Below are 11,744 nucleotides of genomic sequence, written 5' to 3'. Positions count from 1 at the left end.
TTGGCCTACTTTATAATCATTTTCATGAATTCTTGTGCCTTATTTACTTCTGAATATCTGTTGACTTCATAAATTGCTGGAATCTAATATCCTGTTATTTAGATGGATTACATAAACACTTCTCATCCAAATTTTATTGGCGGGAGTAAAGCTGTAGAGCTTGCATTACAACAGACCAAGTCGGCCCGGATGGCCACACCCATTTCAAGGCAGAAGGTAAATACTTTGCTGTACCGAGTGATTTCTTTCTGCGTTCTTTTCCTAATAAGGATCTGTTAGTTGGGATGATGATTGATTCTCAATTAGGACGGAGGAGACTCAGAGAAAGCACTAAATTCAGAGAGAAGCCTAAAGTCTCGTGCTATTCTTGCCCGCCAAGTGAATGGTATTGTTCCAGATCAGGTATGGCTACTGCTACCCATAGTGCCTGCAGGGTTTCCAAAGATTTTATTTGTTTTAAAAATGACTGGTGCTGTGTTAATGGTGCTCTTCCCTTCACACAAAGGGTGTTCGACCTGTTGCGGAAGCTGAGAAAACTGGAGTTCCAGGTACTATTTTTTTAGTTTTTTTTAAGGAAGAATTCTTCTGTGGATAGAATTAGCAGTACTGTGGATACCCAACTTTTCATAGGAGAAGTTTAGAAGACAGAAAGTTTTGCTGGCATCCTTTGTTACATAACGACTACAAATACAATTTGATATAACTCAACTAATTGCCAAATCCATTTGTCAAAAATGTGTGTTAGGCCCTTTGCAATGCTTTAGTGCCTTTGACCACTTCTTCATTTCTTTTCGTGAACACCCATTGGCGCTCTTGCTGGGGGGTTTGGCAGCTGCCTGCCCTCTCTTATTAATACTGAAATGGAGTAGATAATGGTGTGGCATAGACCTTCCAGATATCAGTCGTGGGAGTTCAGCTGTAAATTGTATACAGAAAGATACACCTATAAGTTTATACAAATGAAAATGAAATTAAAAATAAGATCTAAGCTGAATATCTTGCATTGTATAAGAAGTCCCAAGCTGCTCAACATCGAGGGCCTTTTTTTTTTTTTTATGTGCTTTATAGATGTATAAGTGGTTAATTGTTTTCCATGGAATATTCAGTAGGGTAAGGTTGATGGGTTCTAATATTGCACTTCTGAATTATTTACCAGTTAACAATGCTGGTTCGACTTGGGGAATATCTTCAATTTTTGGCGGCCATGATAATCGTACATCTGTAAAAGAGAATTCGACCAGCAAACCATTTAGTGAACCTGTTCAGAGTATGGAGCAGGGCATCTCAATGATTCATCTGAGAGAGGTATCTGGAGCATTCTCTTCAGCATAATTCAAATCTATTGTTAGAGGTTTAATCAGTCTTGCTTGCCTCTTGTTTTCTTAACTATTTTATCGCAGCCCCCTAGTGTGTTGAGGCCCTCAGAAACCCACTCAGATCAAGAGGCGATTGAGATTACTGTTACAAAGCTGTTATTAAGGTCATATTATGATATTGTTAGGAAGAACATTGAGGACTCTGTGCCAAAAGCAATTATGCATTTTCTGGTAATTTTGCACATCACTTTTCTTGAATTTTCGTTCATTTTCTGTTGCTTTGTTTATTCTCTTTTAAGTTTTGCTGTGACTTTATCAACAGTGGCTTGTAATATTTGGATTTTGGAGATTCTATCTGTGTATCGTTTCTGATACCTCAGTATTTTGAGAAAACATTGTCAACTTACCTGTTTAATTGCGACATCTTCTTGAACCTTTTTTTTTATCATTACTCTGTCAGGTGTCCATTGAATAGTCATGTCTTTACCTGAAAACATGTGGGCACCAAATTTCTACCTCCAAAGATATATTCATGAGTCTTTCTTTCTTATTGCTCGCATTTGTTAACTCTCATTTCCGCGACCCAATCCCTGCATGTATTTAAAATACATTGTAATTATCAGTTTATTCATGAGATCTGATCTTGTTGATCCTTTTTAATCATAAACGACTGTGGGGTTTTTACTGTGCAGGTAAACCATACCAAACGAGAGCTCCATAATGTTTTCATCAAAAAGCTTTACAGGTATGTGCTGGGTTCAACCTCTGTTGGTGCTTTCTGAATAATAGAAGATAAGTAAAGTAGAATGGGGAAAATCAAACTGAGTGTGTGGGCTTTTTGGCCTTAGAGGGGGGGAAATGGATATATTGAATTAGACAATTTAGAGGTGATAGGAATGAAGTTTTGATTACCAGCTTGGAAACTGCGTTCATTTTTGTTTTCCTCCTATTAGAGAACAAGACAGACAGGAAATTTCACTAGTTTCTCCTTTCCTTTTCTCATCCATTACTTCATAGTGTGGGGTGGAGACCACATGTATTGTGGAGTCTCTCTTAATTGTGTTTCTTCCATCCGAGTGAAATATTTTGTCTACTCTGCTGGAGAGGTTTCTATGATGGCTTGGGTTTGGTGGTCATGTTATGTTGTACGACTCTGTTTTACTGTCTGGAAGTGTATGTGGGTCTTGACTAGCAAAATGCATTTGCCGTATTGTACTTTATATGGTTGATTCTTTTGCTCCCACAAAATGCATAGATAGTGATTCTTGTACCTCATGTTGTGAGCAGAGACAACTTGTTTGAAGAAATGCTACAGGAACCAGATGAGGTAGCCATGAAGAGGAAGCGTACGCGCGAGACACTTCGTGTCTTGCAGCAAGCATTCCGAGTAAGTGCTTGATACCTTGGTGTAGGAGAAAAGGCCTTTAATAGATCTTCCATTTCTACACTGATCTTCTTCGGTTGCTATTAATGTTCCTCACACTCTCGACTTCTTTTTAAGTGCATGTGCATATTTCATAAGCATGATCACAGTCTATGTTCTTTTTGTGCCTCTTGTGATGTTGATTTTTGTTTTAATTAATGGTTGATAAAATTCTAACATTCCAGTTGAATTGGGCTTTGAAGATGTAATTGTGTGTGGCAATGATGGCAATGGATATTTTGGTTTAAGTGCCAAAGCATTTTACTTCTATATGGACCAACACAAGGAAAAGCCAATAAGAACTGGGTCTTTTTGTCACTAATGCCAAATAGGATGTGTTTGCAACTCATTTGATTCTGTTTCATGTTTTGGTAAAAAAGTATTTCTATCGCCACATCGCATCGAGGTGTATAAAACAAATCACTTTAATAATCACCGACAAAGCTAGCAATTAGCATGAGTAGATCAACTTTTCCATATAAACCTAGTATTTGCTACTAAGAGCTGCTACATTTGTAGGATGGTGCAAGTTTGTCTTTTGCTTCTTTTCTTGTCTAATGAATTTGTGTGGAACCTGCCTCCCTTAATTCTTTTATATCCCTTAATCCGGAATTCTTGCAATGGCATCACATCTTTGTTGCTGGATAGGTGTTCTATGTACCTAAAATAAGTATCTGTTTTGAATGTAGACTTTGGATGAACTACCACTTGAAGCTGATACAGTTGAGAGGGGCTACGGCTTGGGTACTGATACAACAGGCCTACCAAAGATCCATGGCCTTCCAACCTCATCGTTGTATAACACTAGCAGTGGTTCAGCCGAAGCATATGGTGCTTCGCCCAAAAACTCAAAGTCACGGAAGTCATCGCATTCGGGGGAGCTGCACTCACCATATTATTCAGATTTTAATGGAGGACGTAGTTCTATGCTGGGTATTTATCCAACAATTGATACTTAGGCCTGTGAGGAATGCTGCAGACCAGAATATTCATCGGGATGACTCCATACATGGTATTCCTGATTGATGAAGAATCGTCTTTTGTGGATCAGTGCGGTGAAGGGTCAGCATTCTAATTAAACGGAGAATGGTGAAATTGACTTTATAGGTTTCCCTATTCATACAGCATATTCTTTTTTTTTCTTTTCCCCTAATACGGTTAGTTATAAAATGGCTTGATTAAAATAGCTCCAATAAGAAATAGGAGCCACTGCTTCCTAACTTCAGAGTGTGCTGTGACCCTTTTCCCCATTTTTGTTCGCAGTAGCAGATGTATCAAAGCTATTTGGACAACTCTAGTTCCTTAAACAGTTGTTTTGTCTACCCCAAATGTTGAATTTGACAAGGGTTTAAAACTGCAGTTTTTCTGATAAGCTTCAATGGAAGACATCTGTATAGAAAGCATTTTGCCTTGTTTCTTGGACATTTATAATTTCTTTTAAGCAATAGTAACGTGCACCTTTGATGATTTGTTTGCTGTTACTTCTGCTGGGAATTGGAAGTTCCTGATTGTTTTTGACAAGGGACCATCCCTTGCATCTTTTAGGCACAAGACTTGTTCATGTACTCGATGTTACATGTTTGTTGTTCAGTAGTTTTATTCTAGACAAAACTAGGTCTGATATACTTGAGTGAAAAGTCCTCGTTGCTCTGCTATCCCTTTTTTTAAATAGGGATTCCTCAAGGTGTTTGCAGATGTCTTGCTTGAGAAGCAATTGTTAACATTAAGCAGGTACTGAATCTCGAATGTCCAGTGAAATAGTGCTTCCATTGCAAATGATGCTCTACAATATTTGCTTTACATGAAACTGAAGGCATCGTCTCTACCGGTACCTGACTATTTTCTGGATCTTTCAACTTGAATTAACTTTTGGCATGGGACAAACTCAACCAGCACTCAGGCGATACTGATACTGCAAATTAGACGAGAGATATCTATCTTACACAGCATATTTGATCACTGCAAATTAGACAAGAGAGATATCTATCTTAGACAGTGAATTCGCTCACTGTTTCTCACTACACAGAATACACAAACATCCATGCAACGGCACCTAGAGTTCAAGACCTGTCTCTCTCAACTATCAACTGCTACAACTTGGAACAACCTTTACGAACTGCCATGGCATTTATCTACTACGCATTGTTCTATCCAACACCACCTCCGATGCATAAATACTTGCTACAGTCAACATCATGCTCTTAAAAGATTCAAAATTGGCTGCCAGCATCATCTCCAGTGGCGATGACCAGATTGGAATCAGTTGTCATGTCCCCGGCCACTCGGTAGCTATTCGTGGATCGACATCTACCTGTAAACATAATATTAATAACAAAAGTGAAGAAGCAAGTAAAACAAGGTCTAAATTGGGTAGGAAGGCCTGCTATTGTCCAAAAGTTGCTCTGAGTTCCTAAAAGTGCAGACCTGTTCGCCAAAGTTTGCTGGAATCTCGAATTCAGATCCTGATGCGTTAGTGAGTTCCTCTAACGTTTCCTGGCATCCAGAAGATACAGTGATATAGAGAGGTTTCATCAATACTCTTCAAACGATTTTCCTAGGAGAGTGGGCAATTCCATTCCAACATCAAGTAGAAAGTATATTTTCAATAAACCGGTTGCTGTCAGGAGGCGGGAAAATATGAAGACAACACAAGTGATATGCATGCACAACATCTGTACACTGATATAGATGATGTGTTAGAAATCCGAAAGCTACATCCAAAGTATATTTAATTCTTAAAGCTCTGGAATTTAAGCGGAAAACATCATAAACTGATTTTTAATGGAGCAAAACCATTACAACTTATATTCCAGATGGCAAACTACAGCAGACGTAACTCCATCGTGTAACTCAAGAAATCAGGTTTGTCCATGTGGTTGTGGCTCTGGCAAGGCAATAAGCAAGGTTTTGCTTCCACTCATTGTGAAAGGTAGGATTCACAACAATGGGCGGATTAAGTGAACGCTCATGTTGTTGCCATTATGAATGTTAGCACAATGTTCCAGTATATCAAAGTAAGGGATCTTGAATAGGATACTTCCATTTTTATTGGGATCAGGAATCATAAAGATGGTTGACAAGAGCATGTCGAATACTTCTGAAGGCATCACAAACTAAAAGGACGGATAAGGATGTTGAATTTCGGAGGTAGTGGAAAGCTGCCAAATTCTAAATCAAGCAAGTTTTCAGAAGGGACAATCAACTGTTCACCAAGGTTTCCAGATGAATCTAGTCCAATTGATGAATCATAAGCAACTCCTTCAGCAATCTCCATTAACTCCTGGAAAGTAAAGCAGCTAAAACTGGACTGAAGAATAGGATTGCTACCAAGAAATATAAAACTGATCATGCAATTCCCAAATTGCAAATACCATCTGGCATTGACTACCCTTGTGTGCTTTTTTGCTTGCATGTGGTAAAATCTAAGAAATTGAAATTGGATGCCTGATTAATGTGTTAGTTTCAGTAGTGCATTTTCTTATTTGTTCCTCCCGTGTCTTGTAATTGCAGTGGAATAGTGGCATTCATTTCTTTCGTTTAAAGGCGCCACTACAATCTGATTTTAATTAGGAGACTGTATCTAGGTGGATTAGGAGGTGTCATCCCAAGGAACACACACACTTTGTATCTCTAAGCTCTATTTAAGACATTTATTATGATTCATTATATGATGCTTAAACCACATGGTATTGGCTATTAGTTAGTTCTTGTGAGTTTAAGTGATAAAAGTTTTGAACAGAGTTTATTTGGAATTCTATATTTGGTTAACTATTTCTTAGCAGCATATGTTGCTAACATGATGGAAAAGAATGGTGTATCCATATACTTTGAGACAAATATTTGCAGAACTGTCTATGATGAGGTCATTAGTGGATTTTTAAATATTACATACCTGCTGAGTCCTTACTGAAGGATTTCCAGATTCCACCAAAGGAGGCCGTTGTTCAGGAGTTCTCTGTCCAGCCAATCAAACAGGAAACACACTATCTGACACACTGAAGCATATAACACCAGTACGCAATACATAATTTTATGCTCCTCCTATTTCGTCCTCAAAGTTCATTCTAAACATATTTGCAGTGAGCAGAACAAATTAACAAGATAGTACAAATATTCTAATTTCCTTCCCCATTTCAATTTGTTTGTTTCAACAAAGTCCAGATTCCACATATTGCGATAAAGCATTTTGTGGAAGTTCTCCAAAAGTTATAAGATTGGAAAATGGCAAGATACTTTGCATTACACGAATATTATCAAATTTCAAAGAGTCCAAGATTCACTGCTCCAGAAATACTGAAACACTTTAAGAGCAGGGGAGCATGTAGTTACCTCCTCATCATGGTTATGATATAAGTTATCTGGCTCAGCAGCAGGAGGCTTGATCTCCAGAGTTTCCTGTTGGACAAAGGAACATAGACGCTCTTTAAATAAGGTATGCAAATGAAAGTAATTGTTAAGCAGATGACGATCTCAGCAATGATGGTTACAATATATTGAAGTAACAGACAAACTAGAGATCCTGATGCAAGTAGTTGTGAAATGACAAAAAGAGGAGAAAGTGAGAAGTTATAAATGCATCACATACTGCTTCATTGTGATCTAATATATGCCTTCCGCCCTTTGAGAGATCTCTTAGAGTTCCCTGGGAACACATTAAGTTACAAAAACATACTTGAAGAAAAAGGGCCAGCATAAAGTATAAAGCACCAAGAAGGTAAACTAGATGAATTTCATTCATCCCAAAGGGATAAAAAGGGGTAAATCTGAAATATCATATATTATTTTTCAAACCAATGATCAATAACTGAAGAAAAGATTTCAATTTGATTATGATAAACAGTGAGAACTAGTAGAGAAAGTATGTTGCCATGAAAATTATAAGTAACCTATACCTTGTTTGCCCACATCAATCCACAAGCATTGCATAAAGTTCGTGGACCTGCTGGCCCCCGACGCATTGCAGGAGTTGAAGTTTCGCTAACCCCACAATGTTGACATCTACGTAAACTATAACAGAAAATGAACAGTGTGTAACTGTAAAAAATAGAGTAAAAAATAAGACAAGAGAGCACTAAAGAATCACAGGTTATGTATATGAACAAGAATAAATATCAAGAAATATTCCAAATACCAATAACGAATATAACTTTCTATAATCTGTCTATATCTGTATTTACAAATTTGTTCACTTATTTCATGATGTGACAGTGCCAATCAAAATGAAAAATCGCGTCCACTGCAACTTTGCTATGTTTTGCAGAACACATGATTTTAAATGGCTCTCTTCCACATGTACATAGATTAATTAGATACAGGAATCCTAAAAGAATAAAAATACAGTATGGTGTTTCCATAATCAGGACCGCTGTTTCCCAACCAGGCATCAGGAAAAGAAAGTCATATGAAATAAACTTTTCTTGGTAATAATTTGCTTCTTACATCTAGAGCATCCATATTCCCGGAAAAAATGAACTTCAATCAAGGTAAATTATAGTTAATTATAAAATTATAAGTTCATAAGGAACTGCAGAAAACAAAGGAAATTGCCCGACAATATTATCCAAAGAACACTATTTTTCTGAAGCTTAACAGTGATAAAGAAATGGCCAAATCCCTTCATTAATCCCTCAATTTTACTTTTGATACCACTTTAGTCCCCATGTCTCAAAGAGCTCTCACTATGGTCCCTCACGGTTAAGTTTTAACGGAGTCTAATTAAATTGGATGGAGTATTCCACTACTGGAAGGAAAAATTCATGTATTATAATAATTTACCAATAACTAAAAGATATCATGTATTCCAATAAAATGAAAAAACAATTAGTTACAATAATGAAAACAATATGCTGGTTGAGATTCATGCAAATTCTTTTTGTTATATATTTTGCATTTCAATACCTAGACTCAGAATATATTTATTGCATTTGATTTTCTCTTTGAATAATTAGTAGTTGTTTTATTAATATTCGTACATTTTTTAGTTATAAATGATAGCTTTTAATAATTGGCAAATTATTAAAGTATATAAGTTTTTTTTATCCCTCATTTGTGGAATATTCTGTGTACTTTAATTAGAATCCGTTAAAACATAGTGAGATCTATTTAAAGATGAGGGACTATTATGGTACATTTGAGAGATGAGGGCCTAAATTGGGATGACAAGTGAAAATGGGGGACTAATGAAGAGATTTGGCCTAAAGAAATTGATTACATATCAAATTTATACTGTGACATTGAATTGATTGAAATAACAAGCAGAATAGAAAGAATGAATTCTATATCTACTTCTGTTTTCATATGATATTCTAGGGGCAATCCATGTTTGTCGCTGAATCTTGTAATTCCAGTAAATTTCAGAAGGAATTTGGTCAGTCATCACTTAATGTTACCTATTAGTTGCTAACAGCTTGCGAGCAACTTCTTTGGTTTCTACCGCTTGTAGGACGTCTAGAATAGAAGGACTTGAAAGATCAGTATGTGTCACAACTCAGCAGCTGCTGATAAAGCATGGAAGGTTTAGCCAGTTGATCGATACAGACTACATTAATGGGTTCTAAAGAAGGGCAGGAGCTGGAAGATCTATAGCATTCTTTTGGCTGCCCTATAGGCGACATCAATCAAAATACATGGAAAACGACCAAAATATAATCAAAGAGCTATCAGCAAGCAAGGAAGATCCATACTCACACAGACAAAGGTTCAGGATGAGGTGTGATATTGCCTGAAACCCAATTATCAGCGGATGCTTTACAAAGATCCTTTACAGAGGCAAATTGGCCATTTTTCCGATGCATCCTGCCAGATATTCAATCAGACACAAAAAGATTACCATTGAAGCAAAGCATAGAGTTCAGGAAATATTATGTTCATTGTGTTTCAGAGTAATAGCCAAAAAGAAGTACACGTAACAGTAACAGCACCAAAGACAACTTAATTACTAGTTTCAAATTAAGTCAGCATATCCTCTCAAACCAACAGTCAATACTTGGTCAAGACCACAAAAACTCAATAATCAAGTTGGCAAGTATTATCCTTCTCTTCCAACTGCACCACTGTCGTGATAAAAAGCCCATGATTTCTGAGTGAAGCATTATGTCCATGGACATTACAACCCCACTTCCCAACGTGACCTGGATGTGGAAGAGGTATCTAAAAAATTTGGGCAAGGGAAATATTTGCACCCTCCACCTACAGCCACAACTATTCTGCTGCATGCTTGTTGACATTAATCAACATTATAACATGGTACTTTTTTCAGCAGGTAACATCATGCAAAGTCAACTAACTTTCAAGTTCCAAACAAAACTTACCTCTGAGCAACTTCTTTTCTGCAAGTGTACCTAATCTTTTTTTCAAAGCATCTCTCTTTCCGCTTCTCGCGGAATCTCTCTAATGATGCGATCCTCCGAGAATCAGTAGGCCGGCTTGAAACATCATCCACAGCCTGCGGTGCGTTTCACACATCATTACCACCTCATTGCACCACATTAAGGCCCAACCCAAACAAAAGAGACCAACATCTTTAGGAAGACATACCCAAAAACCATATTGGTAATACCTTATCATTTAGTTGTAACAGAAATTCAGGGCTGGTTATACTGTTTGGTGTCTCCTGATCTCCCAAGAGTAACAAGACAGCTTGCACCTACATTGCAAATACTTGCATGAAGTGACACATCAGTTGGTGTGCAAATACTGAATCACTAAAATCATAACTTCAGCACCAATTTAATAGCTGCTTTTTTTACTAGAACCAGACAAGTATTTCAATTTAAAGCTTCCACACAATTCACTCCAAACAACAGCACTAAATCGTCAAAAACACTACAGAAGTTCCCCGATTTTAACAGGCTAAAACTCAAAACCGGAAATAAGTACAAGAAAAATAAAATATAGCAAAAAACAATTGAAAAAAAAAAAAACACCTTCTCCGGAGTGACAGCGGGAAACACATAGACTTCGCCTTCAAAAGAAATTGTGAGCTCACTCGTCCTCGACACTGGCAGCCGCACCGACAACTGGTTATTTACAGTAATAGGCATCGGCGCAGACATCTCCTCAGCACTGCTCGTCGTATCATCCCCCCCCGCCGCCGCTGATATCATCGGCGTCGAAACCTCCGCCGTTCTCATGCACTCTTATCGGCACGTTGGCATAATCAAACGGCCTCCCCTTCACAGCATCCATGTCCGTGCGTACGGTTTACGGCATGCAGGAGACCGAAAATGGAGGAGAAATCGGAACCCTAACTCTAAGGAAATTGCGTGAGGATTTTGGGAGTCATTGGATTTGAGGATTAATAGTGATTAAGAGAGTAAATTAGTAGAGATTTTGGGAATAAATAGGATGATGATTAAATTTAGAGTAGCGGATATATATGGAGTGGATAAAAGGGAAAAGCGTATCCTTGGAAAGTACTAAAAATGGAGGGGGCCTCAAGGCCAGGTGGGGTTGGATCACGTGACCTCTTTCTTTCTGCTTATGCCATGTTTGGCTCGCCTGTCAAATGTATATTAAACGCAATCATATAGGATTGCATCTACATATATAACAAAACTTCCTTAGGAGGAAAATGTAATTTCTTATCTAATAAAGATATATTTATAATTATACTAAATTTTAAAGGGGTATATGTAATTTATCCTAATATATAAGATAATCCCCATAATATTTAATGAACAAAAATGACTAATTTAGCAAAAAATAAAAAAAATAATACATTACATTTAAGTACAAAGCATGTGAGATCATAACACTTAACTCCCTTAATTTTCAAAACATTATAATTTAGTTCAAAGGGTATTTTCATCTGAAAAGTTGGTCAAGTCATAGTCAAACTTTTTTATCAGGGGTATTTTAAAAAGAATATGTGATAAAATCACCGGAACCTTACTAGTGAAGTTAAATGTAAGACGGAACAAATCTCAAGGAGGTAAATATAATTCTTGAACTAATAGGAATGTAATTGTAATTATATCAAGTTTCAAAAGGAATTGACGTAATTT

General features: G+C 37.1%; 2 protein-coding genes across 5 annotated transcripts in view; one reads left to right on the top strand and one right to left on the bottom strand.

Annotated features, from left to right (window-relative positions):
* LOC105172635 (dynamin-related protein 3A-like) overlaps nucleotides 1–4,142 on the top strand; it is an 11,904-nt gene extending 7,762 nt beyond the window's left edge. Inside the window, exons 13-20 of the mRNA XM_011094155.2 lie at nucleotides 103–216; nucleotides 307–402; nucleotides 506–548; nucleotides 1,157–1,305; nucleotides 1,401–1,547; nucleotides 2,009–2,061; nucleotides 2,604–2,703; nucleotides 3,429–4,142. Coding sequence (XP_011092457.1) covers nucleotides 103–216; nucleotides 307–402; nucleotides 506–548; nucleotides 1,157–1,305; nucleotides 1,401–1,547; nucleotides 2,009–2,061; nucleotides 2,604–2,703; nucleotides 3,429–3,698 — 972 coding nt within the window. The 3' untranslated portion in view covers nucleotides 3,699–4,142. The remainder of the gene's footprint in view (nucleotides 1–102; nucleotides 217–306; nucleotides 403–505; nucleotides 549–1,156; nucleotides 1,306–1,400; nucleotides 1,548–2,008; nucleotides 2,062–2,603; nucleotides 2,704–3,428) is intronic.
* LOC105172636 (GATA transcription factor 19-like) lies at nucleotides 4,006–11,164 on the bottom strand. Of its 4 annotated transcripts, none has more exons than XR_848668.2 (10): nucleotides 10,665–11,164; nucleotides 10,298–10,384; nucleotides 10,050–10,183; nucleotides 9,427–9,534; nucleotides 7,632–7,746; nucleotides 7,325–7,381; nucleotides 7,069–7,134; nucleotides 6,632–6,694; nucleotides 5,164–5,418; nucleotides 4,006–5,050 (listed from the first exon to the last, which is right to left on the bottom strand). XR_848668.2 is itself a non-coding variant. In XM_011094157.2 (10 exons), the coding sequence occupies exons 1-10, from the start codon at nucleotides 10,869–10,871 to the stop codon at nucleotides 5,006–5,008; spliced, it is 951 nt and encodes a 316-aa protein (XP_011092459.1). In that variant the 5' UTR covers nucleotides 10,872–11,158; the 3' UTR covers nucleotides 4,006–5,005. The 4 variants fall into 4 exon arrangements, 2 of the variants coding, with proteins under 2 accessions (XP_011092459.1, XP_020552859.1); XM_011094157.2 differs by having other exon boundaries at nucleotides 5,164–5,232; nucleotides 10,665–11,158; XM_020697200.1 differs by lacking the exon at nucleotides 6,632–6,694 and having other exon boundaries at nucleotides 5,164–5,232; nucleotides 10,665–11,160.

The sequence above is a fragment of the Sesamum indicum genome, linkage group LG10 (assembly GCF_000512975.1).
Source record: "Sesamum indicum cultivar Zhongzhi No. 13 linkage group LG10, S_indicum_v1.0, whole genome shotgun sequence".
Taxonomy (NCBI): Eukaryota; Viridiplantae; Streptophyta; class Magnoliopsida; order Lamiales; family Pedaliaceae; genus Sesamum; species Sesamum indicum.
The sequence above is the reverse complement of the archived record's forward strand: the minus strand, read 5'-3'. Positions and strand labels throughout refer to the sequence as shown.

Coding starts and splice junctions, on each gene's coding strand:
- LOC105172636 (XM_011094157.2), bottom strand. CDS start 10,871: ATGAGAACGGCGGAGGTTTCGACGCCGATGATATCAGCGGCGGCGGGG. Junction 10,184..10,297: donor TGTTACAACTAAATGATAAG/GTATTACCAATA, acceptor AACGCACCGCAG/GCTGTGGATGATGTTTCAAG. Junction 7,747..9,426: donor CATCCTGAACCTTTGTCTGT/GTGAGTATGGAT, acceptor TTTCTGTTATAG/TTTACGTAGATGTCAACATT.